The 21,162-nt window shown below is 52.8% G+C and overlaps 2 protein-coding genes and 1 long non-coding RNA gene across 7 annotated transcripts in view; 1 reads left to right on the plus strand and 2 right to left on the minus strand.

The window, feature by feature from the left end:
- The first annotated feature begins 718 nt into the window (after window positions 1–718).
- Window positions 719–5,232, plus strand: lhx8a (LIM homeobox 8a). Of its 5 annotated transcripts, none has more exons than XM_048989709.1 (9): window positions 719–1,281; window positions 2,086–2,169; window positions 2,328–2,531; window positions 2,710–2,831; window positions 3,259–3,476; window positions 3,672–3,775; window positions 3,859–3,954; window positions 4,262–4,442; window positions 4,881–5,232. In XM_048989709.1, exons 1-9 carry the CDS (start codon window positions 1,198–1,200, stop codon window positions 4,952–4,954), a joined length of 1,167 nt encoding a protein of 388 aa, XP_048845666.1. In that variant the 5' UTR covers window positions 719–1,197; the 3' UTR covers window positions 4,955–5,232. The 5 variants fall into 5 exon arrangements, with proteins under 5 accessions (XP_048845666.1, XP_048845665.1, XP_048845668.1 ...); XM_048989708.1 differs by having other exon boundaries at window positions 722–1,281; window positions 3,256–3,476; XM_048989711.1 differs by having other exon boundaries at window positions 723–1,986; window positions 3,256–3,476.
- slc44a5a (solute carrier family 44 member 5a) overlaps window positions 5,218–21,162 on the minus strand; it is a 51,626-nt gene continuing 35,681 nt past the window's right edge. Inside the window, exons 4-22 of the mRNA XM_048989707.1 lie at window positions 16,432–16,516; window positions 13,388–13,472; window positions 13,188–13,316; window positions 12,135–12,195; window positions 11,646–11,769; window positions 11,440–11,523; window positions 11,062–11,174; window positions 10,815–10,940; window positions 10,298–10,397; window positions 9,906–9,998; window positions 9,084–9,171; window positions 8,571–8,833; window positions 8,132–8,226; window positions 7,883–7,986; window positions 7,695–7,768; window positions 7,542–7,612; window positions 7,290–7,378; window positions 7,078–7,162; window positions 5,218–7,003 (exon numbers count right to left, since the gene is read on the minus strand). Of these exons, the coding sequence (XP_048845664.1) occupies window positions 6,891–7,003; window positions 7,078–7,162; window positions 7,290–7,378; window positions 7,542–7,612; window positions 7,695–7,768; window positions 7,883–7,986; window positions 8,132–8,226; window positions 8,571–8,833; window positions 9,084–9,171; window positions 9,906–9,998; window positions 10,298–10,397; window positions 10,815–10,940; window positions 11,062–11,174; window positions 11,440–11,523; window positions 11,646–11,769; window positions 12,135–12,195; window positions 13,188–13,316; window positions 13,388–13,472; window positions 16,432–16,516 (1,982 nt within the window). The 3' untranslated portion in view covers window positions 5,218–6,890. The remainder of the gene's footprint in view (window positions 7,004–7,077; window positions 7,163–7,289; window positions 7,379–7,541; window positions 7,613–7,694; window positions 7,769–7,882; window positions 7,987–8,131; window positions 8,227–8,570; window positions 8,834–9,083; window positions 9,172–9,905; window positions 9,999–10,297; window positions 10,398–10,814; window positions 10,941–11,061; window positions 11,175–11,439; window positions 11,524–11,645; window positions 11,770–12,134; window positions 12,196–13,187; window positions 13,317–13,387; window positions 13,473–16,431; window positions 16,517–21,162) is intronic.
- LOC125716893 (uncharacterized) lies at window positions 17,152–17,682 on the minus strand. The gene is made up of 3 exons (XR_007384428.1): window positions 17,600–17,682; window positions 17,507–17,568; window positions 17,152–17,475 (listed from the first exon to the last, which is right to left on the minus strand). It is a non-coding gene; the product is annotated as an uncharacterized LOC125716893 (long non-coding RNA).

A 21,162-nucleotide genomic window follows, 5' to 3' on the forward strand; every position in this document is an offset into this window, starting at 1 on the left:
CGCTATATTTTAGCCATAGTAAAATCACAGACAACTACTGCTTTTCATTTTTATTTGTCTCCGTTTTATTTCTCAGACGATCTAAAACTTTAGCGATCATCCAAAATATTCCTTTCAATATTATACAAGAAATGATCAGCCTTACAGTTCAATTTTCATAGAACAGATTTTATTGGCAAAAATGTTCAACATTTCAATTACATTTTAAACAGTTCATAAAACTTACAGTAAATTTCAGAATTTACTTAAAAATACAATCCATCGTTTTGAATTAAAATCTAAAAGTTTAAAGCGCGCGTTAAAATCAAAATGAACTAAAATGGTTCACAACTTAAAAGTAAAGATATTTGTGTAGCCTATATACATATAATACAGTATGTATAATATAGACAAATATGTATATAACGCACAAATTATACAAATACAAATTAACAGACATTTAATTACACGATGCTATGCCGTTTTCCTTATTTATACGAATTGAAAATGCATTTTGTAAAAACGACCAAAAGACGACTAGGGTCAAAGCGCCAGGCTTTCAATCGCTGCCATAACACACTAACTTATAATGAAGTTCAGCGGTAAAGCTGCGGTTTGTTAATATGACAAAGACGATCTCATACTTTATTGGATTTCCTAGTCAAATCTTCCCAATAGTGCGCCGAGGCACCGCTAAGCAAATGCGGCTGGTTGGTAATAAGGCTGAGCTGTCAGCCCCAAATCCAGATGCCGCAGGTTAGTCTTAATGGGGAAGAATTAAATATCAGCGGCGGCTGTGCGACGCCCTGTTTTATATCCATCTACATGTTTAACTCTCCTCACTTTCTTCTGATGATGATTCGCGGCCAGTTTGAAATGCTTCCTTTTCAGCGGCCGGCCAGCTCGGCCCCTCTGGCCGGGCACTACTGCGGCATTTTCGCAGGTACCTCACGCAACAAGCCGGCACATCTGAAAGGCATGTATGACAGGCAAGGGGGTGCGGCCAAGGGGGCCGCAGGAAAGGCGCGGAGGGCGAGGTCCACCCTCAGGAAAACAAAAGTTTGAGGTAGATCATAGGATCGGGGCAAACTCTGTCATGGGACTGAAGGAGTGAGCATCTTCTACGTGGATCTTCACGGCTTCGCTCAGGATTTCAGGCATCTTCCTTCAGAGGTCCCGGCATGTCTCTTCCATGTCTTACTATCGACCATAAGTACCATGTATTGGAAAGGCGAACAGATACTTGTATGCAGTAAAGGGAAGGATAAAGGAAATGGGTTAAAGTCAATTTCGAGTGACACGGTAAGTGCCATCAGTCCGCGCTATGGACGTTACTGGGAACTGGCGCTGCATTCGGGCAAATGAAGCCGAAATTCAGTGTGAGTCCCAGCTTAGCCACTCGCTAATCAGAACTGCCATTCCAAATAAAATGGAGCTTTTAGTTTCTTATTCCTCAGGGGATTGCATGACACTTTCAGGGGTTGTCTGCATGCTGAGCGCTTCGCCGGGACGGTCGCACTTCACGCGCACGTAACTCTGCAAAGCATGAATCCCTTTACTTCAAAATTATCAGTCATCTGTGATGTGTGTGTGTATGTGTGTGTGTGTGTGTATACGTGCGTTTCCCCTTTTTCCTGCTTTCATATTGCCGCCTCTCGCTCTTCCCGGGCAGGAGCACCAGGCCTGTTAAATCCCCTAATTAGCACTCCAACGCTTTAATAAGGCACTTAACCTTCCGCGTCCCCCCTGTTCAAATGCAGTCTGCGTCTAGCGCGTTTAATTGCTGTGATTAAACGAATCGATTCGTTTCTCCCAGACCCGGAACTTTTGATTGACAGCAGAAATTGATATTTTGGCGAGTAAAGCGTTTGTCTGAGACGTCCTAGGTACCGAGAACTTATCTTGGTCTTAGGCAATAATAACGTGGGGCTAAGCGGCGTGTTTTTTTGTAAGCAGGGGCTTTCTAAATGACATCTTAATCATCGCCGGGGTTGTCATGGTGAAAAGGTAAGTGGATATTTATGGGCTGCCAGGAGGTTAAAAAGCGCCGCCGGTGCCGGTGCCGACTCCCGCTCCGCTGCGCTCTCACGCTCCTCTCCCCCCCAGTTTACCGCTATGGCTGAAGACTGCGAAGGGGCAGCGACTGACTCTTTTGGAAGATGTAGGAGAAGCAGAGGAGATGCTGAACAGGTAGAACTGCTTTAGTTTCTTTTTATTCCATAGCCGGGTAAAGTCGATCTGACGCGCCGCCGCTGCCTAGCTGGGACGCGGCCGGTACGTTTCTCACCTCGGCGTCCTGTTTGCACGTCAGGCCTCCACAAATGCTTCGCATGTTTCGTGTCCCCCAGCTGATGTCGGGTATTCAGATTGACCTGAGCCTCGCATCTGCTCCCCAGAGCACGGCCGAGGACCTTTTCGAAGAGGACTCCTGCTCCCTGTCCTCCTCCCTGTCGCCGTGCGCGTCGCCGCGAAGCATGGCCGCGGCCGCCCTGCACGCCAAAGCCGTCTGCACCAGCTGCGGCTTGGACATTGTCGACAAGTATCTGCTCAAGGTACCTTTTCGCCCTCTTTCATTTCCCATCAAGTACTGAAATGCGAATGCGGCTTTGCCTGTCGGCGCTTTTCACTGTCGGTTGCATTGGGAATTTCCGAAAGCGTTTGGGAGGCGTTTTCGCAACCTTCCCGTCGCTGCAACACGCTTTTGCTTTTTAATTTTTTTTTTCCGCTCAGGTTAACGACTTGTGCTGGCATGTGAGATGCCTCTCTTGCAGCGTCTGTCGCATTTCTCTGGGGCGACACGCCAGCTGCTACATTAAGGAGAAGGAGGTGTTTTGCAAACTTGACTACTTCAGGTAATTCCCGTGAATGAAAATGCCTAGGCACGTGTGTTTTTTTTTGTTTTTTAAATATTGTCTGATTTTAACGTGCTAAACTTCATGAGCCGTTTTTCAGTGCAAATTTAGATATTTGATAGTCCAGTATTAGACCATGCATTAGCAGTGGTGGGGGGGCACCTGCTTACCTTAACTGCTGTGACCTGCACACTAGACCAGCAGCTGTTAAACTAATCTCTGCCTGTTCCTCGTTGAATCAGCTCCCCCTTCAGCATGTTTGGCACATGTACAAAACCAAAAGAGTTATTAGAAAGCCCCCCCCCATCCTGAGTGGGGTCTTGGGTGTGGTCTCTCTCTTGCCAACCAGTTGCGTTGCCACCTGCTTTTTGGGAGTCCTCCCCCCTTGCCAACAGTGTGACTCGCTGCCCTTATCTCTTTACAGAAGATACGGGACGCGGTGTGCCCGCTGCGGCCGGAACATCCACTCCACGGACTGGGTGCGCAGGGCCAAGGGCAACGTCTACCACCTGGCGTGCTTCGCCTGCTTCTCCTGCAAGCGGCAGCTCTCCACGGGGGAGGAGTTTGCCCTGGTGGAGGAGCGGGTCCTGTGCCGTGTGCACTACGACTGCATGCTGGACAATCTGAAGCGGGCCGTGGAGACCGGTGAGTCGCTGAACAGGCTGTGGAGAGCGTCTGCCCATCTGGCCTCGTCCAGTAATGTCTGAACTGGGGCTCGCATCACCACACTGCATTTTACACATGGTATGTAACGGCCTTGATGGCTAATGGCTGCCCAGAGAAGGGATATGTCCTGATGACTGGCTTTGACACGCTGGCCCCCCTCCCCATCCTCTACAGGAGGTGGTATAAATGTAGATGGTGCAGTGCCGTCAGAGCAGGAAGCGAAGCAGCCCAGGCCGGCTAAACGAGCACGCACCAGCTTCAGCGCCGACCAGCTGCAGGTGTGGGGGCGTGGCCATCTGCCGAGAGCCTGATCAATGCTGCTGCTCTTTGCCGTGACCCGCGCTGCTCTGCTGCTTTCCAGGTGATGCAGACGCAGTTTGCGCAGGACAACAACCCCGACGCCCAGACGCTGCAGAAGCTGGCGGAGCGGACGGGCCTGAGCCGGCGTGTCATTCAGGTCGGCCCAGCCTGGACCCGGGATGAGTGCTGTCGTCATGGGGGGGCGCTGCTGTTTGTGCGTCTGTCTGCGTGGCCCGTCCTTACCTGGGAAGGGGTCTCCCTGCATTAACGTTCTTCGCATGAAGATTAAGGGACTGAGGATAAGGTTGCATCCTGCAGTGCCTGGGGTGGCTTGGACACTGGAATCCCCCATTGGGGAAGGAGACATTGTCCTCATGCCAGGAACAATTTTTCAGGGTTGTGGGTTTTTTTTTTTTTTTTTCTCCTGACAGCCTCACAGGATGCCCCTCCTCCCCCCCCCACAGGTTTGGTTCCAGAACTGCCGCGCTCGTCACAAGAAGCACGTCAGCCCCAGCCACGCGTCTGCTGCCCCAGTGTCCTCGCTGCCATCCCGCCTGTCTCCGCCGCTGATGGACGAGCTGCATTTCTCCACCTTCGGGCCGGCGGACGGGCCCATGCTCACCGCGCTGCATTCCTATGTGGATGGTAAGAGGCCCCCACTTCCTGTGTGCCGTACCAGAGTTGGGTGGCTCCTGGTAAAGTTTAGTTTTTATGAACGCCACGGAGTGCTTTGCGTTCAGAGGACATCTTAAGGCCTTGGGTGGGAGGGTTATGTGTAGATATTGTGTTGTGGGAATAACTGGTTCCCACAATGTGATTTTTAAACTTTTTTTTTAATTTTTTTATGATTTTTTTTTTCCGTTTTATAGAAATCTGACTAATCAAAGTGAAAATACCAAAATTGTCATTCTAACCTTGAGGTTAGAGCTGGGTTAGGGATCTCATTGGGATTAGGGTTTTTCTATAGAAATGGAGTCCCCACAACGGAGTGTGGGTGTGCATGCATGCACCACACAGCTGCTGGCTCCCTCACTGGCTCACACTCTGCTTCCCTTCCCTGGGGTGCCTCGCCTCTCCCCACAGTTCACTCTCCGGCAGTGGTATTCCAGCCCCTACTGTCTCACTCCATGACGCAGCTCCCTGTCAGTCACGCCTGAGCTTCCCGGGGTGTGGATCTGTGACCGGGCTCCACACGCGGGTCACAACTGTGTCTGCAGCACAGTGAGACCTGCCACTCAAACCCGAGGCCAGGGGCAGAAGGAGGTGCCCCCACCCTCACAGGAGGGAAAATAATTCAGTGTTAAACGAGGTTGTTGTAAAACCATTTTTTTTTTTTTTTTTGAATATCTATTGGTGAGTAAATTCATGGTATTTAACTTATTTTGTGTATGTGACACAGCACTTTGTTTTAAAATAAAACGGTTGCAGAAGTGGACCTCCTGGTCTTGTCTCTCTGGCTTTGAATATGGGGGGGGGTTGGTTTGTCAAGGCTGAGTGCCCCGTGGGGGCGGATTTGCTGTTCCCAGCATGTCCAAGATGAGGAGATCATGATTTAAATGTGAAGCTGCCCAAGACCCATAGTAGTTGCAGTTACTGGATTTTGCCGCCTTTCTCCAATTAGGAAAGTTGTAGAATTGCATGGCTGTGCGCTTCCCTTCAGAATGGCGCAGACGTGCATTTTGATCCTGCATGTTCAGAGCCTCATGGCCCTATAGCTGTTCTGCTCAACTTCCTCCGGTGCCTCCAAGTGTCCCTGCAGCGCTGCAGAGGACTCTGCCATTCTGTCCCAAGGGCCCCCCTCAGGCCATCGGCTCCCGCAGGCGGAACATGTAGCAGGGGGTGACTGCTGACCCAAGATGTCAACTGCTAGATGCAAAGGCTCCCTCTGGAGGCAGGTGTAGGGTACTACAGCTCGTGCTTGCTGGCCACGTTTCAGATGATGCTGAGGGGGGGTTCTCAAATTTGGCGAGTTCACCCCTCCCAGTATCACTCATGGAGGGAAAAACCAGATATGAGCAGTTAAGCTGTGACTTGAATTTCATAGTTTTATTTAGAAAATGTTTTCATTGACTGGTTTACAAAAACTTCCATTACAAAGACATTAAATACCCCTCCCCAAATTACAAAAACAAGTATATTAGAATTGTAAAAAAGGTAGCACTTGACTACAGCCCTGTTTAAAAAAAAAAAAAAAAAAAAAAAAATCCAAAGAATGGCTTTTGCATCCTCTTAAACTCTTCTAAAAGGTTGTTCATCACGGTCTGCTGGACTAGGCACATCGACAGCTGCAGGTTTCCTGGCCAGGTGTCTGTCCTCCTGGGGGCCGGAGTGCTATGCAGTGGTGGTGTAGGAAGCCAGTGGCTGAGCGGGGTGCAGTGGGGGGGGGGGGTAACATGCTGCCCTCGTTGGCCGACGGGTTTGTTTTGGCGTGTGGCTCGTGACACCAACTGGCCGGGGGAGAGAAGCGTGGAGCTGGTGTCAGTCTGTGAGGAACCCTGTTTGAGGGGGGAGGGGGCACTTTACTGTAATCAGCCCTTGTATTAAATGCTTAAAAAAAAACAATACTGACAGCCAGAAGACATGGCATTCTGGTAAACATGGGTTGGTGACTGCACACTGTCACCACTGGGGGGTGTTCATCGCGGTCACGTCTGAACTGATCATCCTCAAACCTATGAGTCATCATTTCTGCCCTGTAGAGTAAAAATGTTTGCTGGGGCTGGCAGTCAGACGCAAACAGGCTGAGCTTCGTGCCTCATACTGGCCCCGATAGTGTCAGGCTCCGCAGGACGGGCACCAAGGGACAGGCGGACGCCGACCGTCCATCACACCAATGACAACCCGTTTGATAGGGAGGGGAAGCAGCAGTGAGCAGGAGGAGATGCGGTGTCGAAGGAAAGCCAAGTGGTCTGCTCCTTAGACGGTAAAGAGTGAGAGGAGCACTCTGCTTCCTGCCGGCGAGCTCGGTGGACCTCGCCTGCTCGCTGCATGTCTGGCCCCTGGGAGAGCACAGGGAGCCCAGCCAGGGCCTGTTAAAGCATGCTAGGGTGACAAAGCTACCGGGAGCAGTCTGTCCCCACTGCTGGGGGGTGCTCATCCCCGGGCCGCCTTAGGACTCTGCTCGCTTTTTCCCAGAATCCTGTGCAGGCTCGGGGACATGAGGAAGGGCTTGGCGGGCGTTCCGTCGTTCCTCTCCAGATCCTCACCTTGGGTGGGGAGAAGGAGTTAGTGGTTCTCTGGGCCTGTGAAGTGGGGGTGTGTGGAGGGGCAGCAGACTTACAGAAGCAGAGGAAGAGTGTGTCCACACACATGCCATAGACGCTGAAGAAGCCGTGAGCGATGAGGTACGAGCCCAGGATCACAGTCTGCCAAAAACGCACATCGCTCGGTTAGACCCAGCTCATGGCGGCCATGATGCTCTGCCCCTATGGAAGGGGGCCGCACCACAGCCGCTGGCTTTCCCAGAATCCCTCCCGGCCCTGGTTTGCTTACCAGCAGTGGCACCCAGTAGTAATTGAGTGGTGGCACCTCCCCCTGGATGATGGGGATTTTGTGTGTGAAGAAGAAGAAAGCCAGGACGCCTGGGGGGTAAGACGCACAGCAGTCAGCAGGCGCTAGAACGTGTGTGCAAACCCCCCACCCCTTTCGCTGCTTTTAGTGCTCAGATCAAGCTCTGTTCATGTAGTGAATGACCGTGGCCAGCAGGGGGAGTACCGATAAGCACCACCGCTGAGTGGCACTCACCCACGCTGCCAGCGATGAGCACCTTCCCCAGGAAGAGCAGGAAGTCTGTCACCTTATCCAGCACGGCCACCCTGCCGACGGCACACAGCCCAGTGAGAGAGAGCTCCATGCGATCGCTGTGCCTCACACGGCCTGGGCTTGGGAGGGTCTTACCTCACCACGTTCCTCATCAGCAGGAAGAAGGCCTCTGTGGCTGATGTGCAGAAGTTCTTCCCGTATATAGCAATCTGCAAGACATGGTCCCAGCGAGGAGACTTTAAAACCTTTGGATATGGTGCTGATTTGGTTCTTAGAGCCCCATAGCACCTTCTGTCCACCAGATGGCAGCAGTCACAGCTCACCATGATGTAGGCGTTTCGGTTCATGAACTTGATGACGCGCTCCAGGCACCAGAAGCAGCACTTGAGGCAGCGGAGCAGAAAGCGGGAGAACATATTCTGAGCACCTGCAGAGAGGAAAGCAGTCAGTGGTACCACAGGGGGGGAGTGAGGAGCTGGTGTCCTGCTGCGGTCAGCCGGGGCCTCTGGGACCCCTGGCAGGCTGGTGCCTCTTATGTCACAGATGGCAGAATCGCAAAGACACCGGGTCACCTTTCAGGTTGTGGTCCAGGTACTCGAGGACGATTCGGATGAGCTGCACCACGGCGAGGATTAGGGAGCCGAAGGCCAGGGATCCCGTGTGGTACCTGTGTGGGTCAAACATACAACAGTTACAGTGGTTCTAGGACTCAGGAGATGCCAACCAAACCTTCCAGCTGGCTGGACAGTAATTGTGAGCTTAAGACAGCGAGAGTGCTTCTGCACTCACCCAAAACCGACAGCAGAGGGCAGCAGAGCACCTGCAAGATTCCCTTCTCATAAAGCTATCTAAAACAAAGCACATGTACACAGGCAGCAGGGAGAGAAGAAATCCAGGCTCTGCTGGCTCTCTGCTCCAGGATGGAGGGGCTGTGAGATGTCAGTTAATGAAGCGAGGTGTTTCTCTGAAGCGTAGCTGCATCGCGATAATGCAGAGTGCACCGCGGCTCACCGTACAGCTCTGCTGAACGCGGTGAACAGCGGACAGGGGGGGATATCCGTCGGCTTCTTCAGAGCCCAGTAGTAGGAGGCGAAGGCCCCGGCCAGTGTGCACTGGCCCAGTGCAATGCTGAAGTTGATCAGCCACAGGAAGACGAGCAGATTGCAGAGCTGCAGCACGAAGATGTAGCGATGGTAGAGGCCCTCGCCGCCGTAGAAAGCGAAGGTGCACTGGGCGCCTGCACACACCCTGCTCACGTTGGTCTTGTTGAAGGTCTGAACGAGACACCCAAGGAAAGAGACATTTAATGTTATGTAACGTAACCTCTAAGATATGATTAAACTCTAAATTAAACTTTTTATTCTTTTCAGTCTAAACAAAGGCCATTTTGAAGTAATGCCATACTTCCGGGCATTTCTAAACTCTCAAAGGTCTGTCAGTGTTTTTATTTTGGGTGAGCGTGACCACAGAGCGTTCCACGGGTAACTTTGACCAATCAGAACACAGACAGTAAGAGCGGCTCACCTCGGGGTTACAGGTCATGTTGGCGTACATGCAGTTGGGCTGTGAGGGCATCACTTTGTAGATGGCATCTCCCGAGGAGGCTAAGAAGCTGAGATGGGAGCCAGTTAAGGAAGCCTGTGGGCAGGCTGAGCTGCAGGATGCACTGCGCCTGCTGCGCGAACGTCAAAGGGGATCGGAGAAGCCGAGCAGGTGAGTATAACAACACGACAGGCAGCATCTAAAGGTGAGCAGCCACGCATGGACCCTGGGGCTGCATTGCTCTGTGAGCTGCCCCTCCTTTTAAAATAGCATGACATCACAGTTCGATTGTTCTGCGTTTGTTTCTGACGGTTTCATAAAAGTGAAGGGGCTTTGCACCATCTGCTGGCCAACCTGTGTAAATACAACCACCTTGCCACAATCCTCCACACTTTTATGTAATAACTGACATTTAAGTTTTTTTTCTCCCTTTTTCACTATGGCAGCCCAGACACTTTCCTCAGCCTCACACAAAACAGTTTTTCAGCCACTTAATCATTTGCGACTAAATGTACTTGAGGCCCAGCAGAACAGATGGCCTGGCTGCTCCCGCTGGGGGATACGGCTGTCCAGAGAGATGCCTGAAGCCAAATTGGCTAGGACCCCAAAAGACCAGTGCATAAACTGGCCAGGATGGATCACGGACACCTCACACGATCATCCGTAAAAATAACGATGAGCTGTCACCATTGGTGACTCAACACAGCACAGCTGAAATCCCTGGGTTAGGACGGAGCCCCCTTCGCCCCCCCCCCCGGCCCATGAAAGACGGCGGCGCTCCACACTGCGCGGCTGAGAGGATGCACTGCTGTCACAGCCCAGTAGGAGGTGCAGACGGCCAGGAGCAGGAAGGTGACTACGGGGTAGAAGATGCTAGACTTGATGCAGCCGATGGCCCTGGGCAGGAACACAGTGGCACATAGTCAGCCATACCATGCCATAGCCGTTGTCCCGGGATACCACTGACATCCCACAAGACACACTGGCCGGTGCTGCGCTTGTCGGGGGTGATGACATTTCATCGGAATGTTTCGAGTTTGTAATGCCTTTGAGCAGAGTGCCTGAATTACTACAGCAAAATAACCAAATGTACTATACAAAGAGGTCTGAGCAGAAATGACACTGTAAACATAGAGTAACACACTACACCTCCAGGAGACGCCTCTAGGGGGCACCGGCGGGCCACACTCACTTACTTGCTGCCCTCCTTGAGCAGTGCGATTGCGATTCGCACCCTGTTCCTCAGGAACACCAGTACCAGGATGATGACGGCCTCGATGGCGGACAGCGAGATCACTGCAAGCGCAAAGGAGCGTGTCAGCCAGACGGGGGCGCTGTCACGGCGACATGCGCATGCCAGCCAGTGCCTTGCTCGCCGTTACGTACGCAGAGGCCGTGACGTCGCCGTGATGCGCTCCGTGACCCTGTCATGGGCGTCATGCGAGCGGCTGGCCGGCACACGGATGCTAATGCATGTAGATGTGAGCGTGTGTGGCAGCGGTGAGTCATGCCGGTGCTCTAAGGAAGAACGCGCATCCCCACTTCCAGCCTCACACTGTAAGGATCACGATTTTAAGGCTCAAAGCAAAGCCCTTGTATCAAATGCCGAGTTTTTCTCTTGGGATTTTCTGAATTGATAACTAAGGGTCACTGCCCAGGAGCTGACAGGTCAGGTTGGGGGGATCCTGTCCAGTGACAGACAGAGGAACTTACTGAAGAGCAGCCAGGTCTGGCTGAGCTGCAGGTAGATATGCAGCTCGGTCTGGAAGCCGATGTCCGAGACGTCACTGTTCGGCTTCACCCTCAGCGTGATGAACTCCCAGTAACAGTGCCAGATACCTGATCAGGAAAGGCGTGGGGTGAGAGACACGGAGACGCATTCAGGAGGACGCGGGCTGATACGCAGGCTGTACCCCAGGCTCTCCACCAGCATGAAGCTCACGGTCCCACACACACTGACCATATCCCACCACAGCGATGACCCCAAAGATGGTGAACCAGAAGAGGAAGCCAGCAGTGAACCTCAGGAGAAGGATGAAGGTCAGGCTGACCAGCATGGCCAGCACCAAGCCGCTGTGAAGACATACGGACGCACACGCGGTGAGAATGCCGAGTAACCAGGGACACACACGTGTGCGGCAGCGAGAGCTCGGGGCAGCTCTGACGTCTGCATGTGAAGCGATGTTAATGGCAGCTTCTTTACGGCAGAGAGAGCGGCCCCCTCTGCTCGATGGCCTCCATTCATGTCACTGCCCATGTCTTCTGCCATATCGAACCCAACATACAAGCATTTGGGTCAAAAGGCTGCTTTCCCCTGCAGGTGCCCACAGACACTTACATCACAATCCAGTACCAGGAGTTGGCGAAGTCCTCAAAGATCTTCATGCCGACTTCCTTGGCATGCAGAAGGCCAGTGATGCCACTGTGGGCAACAGGGAAACAGACTTTGTATGGTGGATCAAAGGGGGTCAAAGGGATGTAGGAGTCAGGGGGTGGAGCATGGCGGATGGGGGTCAGGCGGACTCAAGGGGGGCAGAGACTGACTTGGCGGCGTCCCTGAGCTCAGTGACGTTCCTCTTCTTCCCCAGAACATCCCTGAAGGAGGTGCGGTTGGCCACGGTGAGTGTGCCGTTCCGGGTGATGAAGTCGGGGAAACAGCGTTGGAGGACTGGGGCAGGAAACAGGGGGGGGGAGACCGGGGGGAGATCAACAGCGGGCACTGGTGGCACAGCCCGTGTGCGTGAGGTGCCACACAGATGCATGGTGACGAACACACACATCCCACACCCACATGGACAGCGAGCGTTACGCTGCTAAAGACACCACAGCAAACGTAACAGATTTCATTTAAAGTCTAACAAAGAATTTTTGATTACATTCACAGACCTTTGTGGGAACCTGAAAAATGGTCACAATGTCCAAAAAACAAGTTTCTATTACATTGTAGGGGCCATTTGGTGTCTGAATCCACACGCACACACGCACACACACACACGCACACACACACACACACGCACACAAACATTTACTTACAGGGCCGGCTTGGCACTATCATGGAGGGACAGTCCTCGTCTCTCAGGACCTGAGCGACTGCCTGAAATAGAAGAAGGCAGCGGCTGAACCGGGCTTCAGAGAGAGGCCGGCCGAACCGGCAAGAGCTGGAGTCTCCGTCTCAGAGAGAGACGCCGCCCCGCACCTTCGCCTCCACCTGTCATGGCAAAGCCAGCCGGACGTCAGCCCAGAGCGGGGGCTGAGGGCTCGCTCCTGTCAAACTCACCCCCCGCCCTGCTGCCATGTCTCTGCTGCATGGGGTCAAGGCCAACATACCCACGCGGCCCCTCAGTGAAGTCAGGACCCCAAGGCAGACATGATGCCTGGGGGCATGCTGGAGGGGGGGCAGCCTGGGGGCATGCCGGGGGTGGGGCCTCTCTGGCTGCTGTTTCCTGTTCTCACACGCCAGACTGCGTTCTGCTGAGTCAGCTGCCCGCCCTCCGCCGACGCTGCTGACGACAGCACCAGCCATGCCCCCCGCCCCCCATCCCCCAGTCATCCTGTCACCCTGTCACCTCCCACGCCCCCCACCCCTTGCCCCCCCATCACCCTGTCACCTCCCACACCCCTGGTCTGGGAATATTTTCAGCAATTCTTGGATTTGGTTGCGATAGAATGACATCAGTAAACAGCTGCAGTGCGACAAGGCCCTAGGCCTCTGCCAGGACAGCAAGACGTCGGATCGCTGAGGCCTGCGGCTGCCTGCTCTCAAACCCACAGCCGGTCAACACAACCTCCCAGGGCAGCATCTTCAGAGGGGGTGAGCTGGGGGGGGTTATCCCGGGGGGTAGGCAGGAGAATTTCAGCTGCAATTTAATATTTACCACATTGAATGGGAATCAGGTGGCAATGAGCATAGCAGGAAAGCAGCGTCACTTTGATGAGAGAAGTGCTTCTGGGCTGTTTTGGCAAACGACAGAATCCTTTAATGAATAGGAATGTCGCACAGACCAGGCTTAATCCACATGCCACAGCATTGGCTGTAGAGAAGCAGCACTTGGTGAAGGAGACCAGCGCCCAGCGCGGACATCGTACCTTGTGTGGGTTGTCAAAGCCAGGCTTGCAGAACTGTCTGTAATACTCCCAGAGGCTCCTGTTAGACCGGTAGTGGTACTGCATCTCCGAGTACGTGGCAAACCTGTCTGGGCATCTGGGCACGCAGAGCTGCAGATGGGGGACATGGTGAGGTGGGACGGAGCCCATGGCCTTACCAGCCAATCCAGCGACAGCCTCACCTGAGTCGTTGGGCACTGCAGGTTCATCAGGACAGCCGGACTGGCGCATTTGAGGATGTTGAAATAAAACAGTATGGCTTTCTTTCTGTAAGTCAGAGAAAAAGCAATCAGTCGGCTGCAGCGACTGGCGTAATACAACACTTAGGTGAGTACTCGCTATATCCTGTCTTACCAATAGGTGGCAGTAAAGAGCAGAAAACAGCCAATATATTTTATTCAATCTGTTACTTTTAGCCAAAGAAACTTACATTAGGGAGAAGGATTACAATTTATGTTCACTCCATGAGGTTTGAACCTACAACCTTTGCATTGTTTGCACAGTGTGCTGCTTGTTCAGCTACTTTGTTCATTGAAGGAAACATGAAGATGAGGATGCTGTCATCTGAGCCCCCTTTTCTCGTAAAGAACCTGCTTCTCTAGAATTAGATTTATGATGCTACTGGGGGAACACAGAGCCATTTCCGCACTCACAGAAAGTCGGCCGCATTTCCGCACTCACAGAAAGCCGGCCGCATTTCCGCACTCACAGAAAGCCGGCCGCATTTCTGCACTCACAGAAAGCCGGCTGCATTGCCGCTTCTGCACTCACAGAAAACTGGCTGCATTTCCACACTCACAGAAAACTGGCCGCATTGCCGCTTCCGCACTCACAGAAAGCCGGCCGCATTGCCGCTTCCGTACTCACAGAAAACCGGCCGCATTGCCGCTTCCGCACTCACAGAAAACCGGCCGCATTGCCGCTTCCGCACTCACAGAAAACCGGCCGCATTGCCGCTTCCGCACTCACAGAAAACCGGCCGCATTGCCGCTTCCGCACTCACAGAAAACCGGCCGCATTGCCGCTTCCGCACTCACAGAAAACCGGCCGCATTGCCGCTTCCGCACTCACAGAAAACCGGCTGCATTGCCATTTCCACGCTCACATAAAGCAGCCGACTTGCCATTTCTGCAGTCAGAGGATTGCAGCACTTACAACTATGAGCAGAACTGGGCCAAGGGGGTCGCAGCACGGGTCAGAACTTTACTCCAGAGGATCCTGGTACGGCTGGGCTGCTTAGTCCATGGAGGGGGGGGGTGTGGAGCTTATCGAGCTGACAGACGCTGCCCTTTGGCTGCATTGATTCCGACAGCCGCATCCAAAGCGCGACGTGTCTGAGTCCACATGCCTGTCTGACTGGCATGCCGATGCTGAACGTCAATTCTGACTCCGACAGGCTCCGATCTATTATTCCGAAGTCAGGACTGCATTCCCAAGCAGAATATTCACCACTCAGACAGAGCAATCTTTACTATAGTAAATACGGGAGTGCAGGCGCAGGTGGGGACAGTTTGGCCCTGGTGCTGAGTCATAGCCACACAGCCCATAATATTAAACGGAGCGTGCTCCTATATGAATCGGAATTAGCACTCTTACATGGAGGCTCAGCTCTGGAAAGCTGAAGGAGCGCCCTCAGGAGACGGAACGCCGTTTACAAAGGCGGCTCACAAACGTGTTAATGAGGCATCGGGCTCTTGCTGGGATTAGAACAGGAATTCGCAACAAGAGCACAATTAGCGTAGAAGACAGAGCAGCTGTTCCCCATCGTCACAGGCCGAACAGCACAGCGACTGCAGGCTGGCGGAGGCTCATGCTTCATGGACACGTGTGTGTCTGTGATGGTGTCAGGGCGTGGGGCCGCGCTGGACCAGCCACAGGGACAGGCCCGTGTGCCGTTGCCTAGCAGCGGGCAGCATCCCACACCCGTTCCCTGATTGGCAGCGGTCCTGTCCTGGCACTGATGATAAATCCCGTGAATGGGACACCCTACAGACGCTGATCTGCTTCTGCTGCTCCAGACTCGTAGGTCATGGGCATGAAGTAGTGGAAGCTGCTCAGGGAATGGATCAGTGCCGAGCTGTTCTGGTGTCTCTGTGCTTAAGGGAACAGCAACACAAGTTCAATTAATAAACGAGGATGAGGCACCCATCTCTACAATGGGATTCTTCTTAAAGTAATTATCCTAAATGGGAATAGTGTGTGTGTGTGTCTGTGTGAATGTATATGTGGGTCAGATGTATGTTACATTGTGGGGACTGAATGTCCTGGCAATGTGATTAAAACCTGTTACTTTGACGTAGTGGGGACCATTTTTTGCCCCCCCACAAAGGAAAATTCAATTTTCTAACAAAAAAAATCTGTGACTGCAGTAAAAAAACGAAAATGTCTGGTTACTTAAGGTTAAGGTTAGGGCTGGGTAGGGGTTAAGATTGTTATGTTGGGATTAGAGTTTTCCCCATAGAAATGAATGGAGAGTCCCCACAAAGATATAATTACAAGCATGTGTGTGTGTGTGTGTGTGTGTGCAGCGACACGACCGCTCTAAATTCAACCTGCACAGCACATCTTCATTCTTTCAAGAAGGAGCATCCATCTTGACAGTTGGAACATGTCATTGTCCCATAAAGTTAAACATTAGTTTTATTTCCTACTTTAACATGAAGATTACAACTTCCTGTGCATGGGCTGAATTCACTGATCGCCATTTTTAAAAAGCTGGATTTAGCTGAAGAACTAAGAGCAGGATGATGTGAAGCACAGCACTTTGTCCCGAGGAAGCTTCATAATTCTGGCTGAAGCTTAGCAACTCTTTGGGTGATACTATGTTAGTCTTCTGGTGAGATCTGTAGGTAGACAGCAGAGCTCCTCTGAAATGGCCGCTCATCCCAAAGCCCCCAGCGATTACCTTAAATCAGCCACCCCCTCATTAAGCTCACCATCCTCACCAGCTCGATGTGGAGGTGAAGGAGAAGCAGAGGTTCCAGCTTCTTCTGGAAACCCCTTTGAATACGGAGGCACAGTTGAAGTGTATTGGAAGTACGGTGATGATGCTGTGGGAAATGACTGGCATTTGCTGTCAGGCACTGAGGACGCTCCCGGTGCCGTGCTCAAGCCAGCAGCGCGAGGCAGAGCTGGCCGAGCACTCTGTGATCGTGCAGCCCTCCTGGCGCGATGGCCGGGGGGCTTGTGGGGGGGATGTGGTGGTGGAAGCAGCAGGGATACTCACGCATTGCTGGTGCCCTTTTGTCCGCAGAACTGGCCGTAGCTGTCTGTGGGGAACACAACCTTCCTCGGGTCCCCATGGATCCAGGCTTGGGGGGGGCAGGGAAAGCAGAGAGCTTCATTAGATTTCCCACTCAGCAGTGAGTTTATTGATCCAGCAATGTATACTGCCGTGGTGGGGGGGTCCCATTAAGAAACAAAGCACACTTAATGATTGTATCTCAGCCTATAGTGCCATTGATATCTGTGTATGTCTATGTGTGTATCTGTGGGTATCTATGTGTTAGTATCAGTGAGGGTGTCTGTGTGTCTGTCTATTTGTTTGTGTGTGTGGGTCTATGTGTGTGTGTGTCTGTCTGTATATGCGTGCCTTTCATGATTGTATGTGTGTATATCTGTATGTGCATCAATGTGTCTTTATGATTGTCTGAGTGTATCTGTGTGTGTATTTGTGAGTGTATCTGTGAGTGTGTCTGTGAGTGTCTGTGTGTATATCTGTGAGTGTATCTGTGAGTGTGTCTGTGAGTGTTTGTGTGTATATCTGTGAGTGTATCTGTGTGTCTTTCTGATTGTCTGTCTGTGTAGACCCTATACAGTATCCTTTGCGTATCCCACACCATCATCCAAACAAACTTAAGAGCTTCAGCAGCTTGAGTCTGAGCTGTGGACAGCAGTAGCAGCGAAGGTCAGGATGACAGGCGCCTTCTCAAGCCTGGCACCCCCCCCCCCCCCCGGATGATCCTGTGGGGGAAGGGGGGCAGGAATCACATCACCCTTGCTCACAGACGCATGCTGCCTGACTGTGACACGGGCTCCCATCTGGGCTGACGTGAGGCTGGCGGGCCTGGATCCAGCACAGCACCAGCAGAGTGTCAGTTCCATCCACCAGGGATACATTCAGAATGGGGCGGGGGGGGTTCAGCTGTCAAATCCCACCCTCACGTTCCCCAGACTATGAGTATCTTACCGCTCACAGGCTGACTCAAGAAATCAGGAGTATTTAGGGGAGAGACGCTGTGCAGAAAGATTACAGAGAAATACAGTTGGCCTAAGCCTGACGGCAGGAAGCACAGACAGACCTAAGCCTGACGGCAGGAAGCACAGACAGACCTAAGCCTGACGGCAGGAAGTACAGAGAGGCCTAAGCCTGACGGCAGGAAGCATAGACAGACCTAAGCCTGACGGCAGGAAGCACAGACAGACCTAAGCCTGACGGCAGGAAGCACAGACAGACCTAAGCCTGACGGCAGGAAGCACAGACAGACCTAAGCCTGACGGCAGGAAGTACAGAGAGGCCTAAGCCTGACGGCAGGAAGCACAGACAGACCTAAGCCTGACGGCAGGAAGCACAGAGAGGCCTAAGCCTGACGGCAGGAAGCACAGACAGACCTAAGCCTGACGGCAGGAAGCACAGACAGGCCTAAGCCTGACGGCAGGAAGCACAGACAGGCCTAAGCCTGACGGCAGGAAGTACAGACAAACCTAAGCCTGACGGCAGGAAGCACAGACAGATCTAAGCCTGACGGCAGGAAGCACAGACAGACCTAAGCCTGACGGCAGGAAGTACAGACAGACCTAAGCCTGACGGCAGGAAGCACAGACAGACCTAAGCCTGACAGCAGGAAGTACAGACAGACCTAAGCCTGACGGCAGGAAGCACAGACAGACCTAAGCCTGAAGACAGGAAGCACAGACAGACCTAAGCCTGACGGCAGGAAGTACAGACAAACCTAAGCCTGACGGCAGGAAGCACAGACAGACCTAAGCCTGAAGACAGGAAGTACAGACAGACCTAAGCCTGACGGCAGGAAGCACAGACAAACCTAAGCCTGACGGCAGGAAGCACAGACAGACCTAAGCCTGACGGCAGGAAGCACAGACAGACCTAAGCCTGAAGACAGGAAGCACAGACAGACCTGAGCCTGACGGCAGGAAGCACAGACAGACCTGAGCCTGACGGCAGGAAGCACAGACAGACCTGAGCCTGACGGCAGGAAGCACAGACAGACCTCTGCACTCTCTTGCTATTCCTCTGTCATCCCTCCATTCATTCCTGCATGGGGTGGCCTCCCCCCAGCATTCATACTCCACCACGCCGCCTTTCCTTGACTTTCCACTCCATAGAGAGAGTGACACGCACATGTGTGCCTGGAGTATTTCGCAGTACTGGAAACAAATTCAGCCGAACAAAGGTTCCCTTCATGAGCTGCCCCCAGGCCGAGTGCTGAGGGGCAGACTGCTCCCTGCACAGCAGAGCATTTCTCTGTCTGAACACAAGGGGAGGCCCTCAGTAATATAATTCCAAATTAAAGCAGTCAGACAATCAATCACTCTCCATAAACTAAAAAATCAACGCTAAAAATGGAACAGGACCTCTTGCAGTGTCCACTGGGCTATGGAGTCTGTCAAGTGGGCAGTCCTGCCTGGATCCAGGCTGTTGAATGGACAGGCAGCACCATATCAACAATGCTTATTCACCCACAGCTCCCGAGCCTGCCTAGCAATGGGGGCTGACTGCAAACAGGCTGAGCGCCATTCAGCATCAAGACATATGATTGGTTGGTCCTGCCTCCACTAGTTGCTTGGACCTACCTCCTCTACAGTCTGATTGGTTATCTCTCTGAACCAATCATTTTTCTTTCTGCCCATTTTTCCGTAAGTTGTATAACTCTTATGAGTGTGGCCATGCTGTGGGGTTAGCCATGCAATGGGTGTGACACTGTGGTGGGTGTGGCCAAACTGTAGGTGTGGCCATCTGGTTGGCGTGTTCACTTTCCGTACATTAGAGAATGTGTTACTCATATCTCAGGGCTCTAAAGGAACCCCAGAGCTGGTCTGGAATACAAGCAGCTTGAAATGAACTGGATTCAGCTGCACTAATTAAAGTTCCTCATTAATCCATCTTTAAAAATGCTTCCAGTAAGCGCCGGGTTTGCGGCAGAAATCTGCGTCCCTGTAAATGCTGTAAAAAGAGTGTGCAGGCAGATCAGGCCATTTCTGACTGCTATACTGAGATGTCTCTCTGTCATTTTTCCTTACAAATCCTCCCGACGAAAAGTGGCTTCAGTGGGGCTGTGAGGTGACTCTGTTCCCATGAAAGGCTGAACTTCTAATAGTAGATCCTGAAGCATGGAGCTGCCGCACATCGGATATGAGAGCGGGGGCAGCACAGGATGACACCCTCTACAGGACGCTCAGTACCCACAGTTTAGGGGATGATGTCATCCATGAGCTGATGTTTTGCCTAGCGCCAGGGTGCCGGGGGCTTTAATAGATGACATCACCGGGCGCCAATTAAAGTAATGGAGTGACCCAGCCCCTCTTACCGCATAGGATGGGACAGCAAGAAGAGATTAGAATAGAAGGATGATGACAGCCAGAGAATGAGTCAGCCTGCCGTTGTCAGACCCCTCTGCCCCAGTGCCTGCATTTGTCAGACCCCTCTGCCCAGGTACCTGCTGCTGTCAGACCCCACTGCCTGGGTACCTGTCATCAGATCTCTCTGCCTGGGTACCGTCTGTCAGACCCCTCTGCCTGGGTACCGTCTGTCAGACCCCTCTGCCCGGGTACCTGCCATCAGGTCTCTCTGCCTGGGTACCTTCTGTCAGACCCCTCTGCCCGGGTACCTGCCATCAGATCTCTCTGCCTGGGTACCTTCTGTCAGACCCCACTGCCCGGGTACCTGCCATCAGGTCTCTCTGCCTGGGTACCGTCTGTCAGACCCCTCTGCCCGGGTACCTGCCATCAGATCTCTCTGCCTGGGTACCTTCTGTCAGACCCCTCTGCCCGGGTACCTGCCATCAGGTCTCTTTGCCCGGGTACCTTCTGTCAGACCCCTCTGCCTGGGTACCTGCCATCAGGTCTCTCTGCCTGGGTACCTTCTGTCAGACCCCTCTGCCCGGGTACCTGCCATCAAATTGCTCTGCCTGGGTACCTGCTGTCAGGGCACTTTGCCTGGGTACCTGATACTCATGACCTGGGTGCCCTTTGCGTTCATGTTTCCCGTGTAACTCTCCCTCCTCTCTCTCGGGAAGTCTCTTGGGGGGCGTTCCCTTCAGGGGAGTTAAGTGTTCTGCCTCCTGGGCTTTCAGACGCTCGGTCACAGAAGCTAACCTCACCTCTCACTGCCTCACCCTCCCTTCTCCTGGCAGCCCTCCGGTTTTCTGATGTTCAGAGGCCTTGGTTTAAGCAATTTTATCTGGCAAATTCTCAAAAAAGGCAACGCAAAGCCTGTCAGGAAGGCAGCAGGGCCCCCCCCAAAGTCCGTCTGCCACTAGCACTCAGCATTTTTGCTATCAGTCTTACAGGGTGCGTCCGAAACTGCATCCTTACTGCTACTGAATTTCGTCAGAAGTTTACTACTGCCGCTAATACATACTGCTTGTGGGGACACTTTGCACCTGACATGCAGTGTCAGTGGATACAGAGTTTTCACTCACTTCATCAAAATGCATGGAGGTGACTGTTACTATGACCAGTAATGGGAAGACCTGGCCAGAGAAACTCCTAAAAAGGTTATATTGTTAAAGTACGGGGGGTGGTGCCGTGCCTTAGTCGATGGCCACAATGCCTCACACCACTGTTGGGGTGCAAACCCCCTTCCCCTCTGTGTGCTGTCTGTGTGTTCTCCCTGTGCCATATGGGTTGTAGCACTTCGGGAGATGTGCATTTGGGCTCGCTGCTGTCTGTAAGTAGTCATGTCCCTCCAGTGTCCCTGCCCTGTCCCTCCAGTGTC

Source organism: Brienomyrus brachyistius, chromosome 21 (assembly GCF_023856365.1).
Source record: "Brienomyrus brachyistius isolate T26 chromosome 21, BBRACH_0.4, whole genome shotgun sequence".
Taxonomy (NCBI): Eukaryota; Metazoa; Chordata; class Actinopteri; order Osteoglossiformes; family Mormyridae; genus Brienomyrus; species Brienomyrus brachyistius.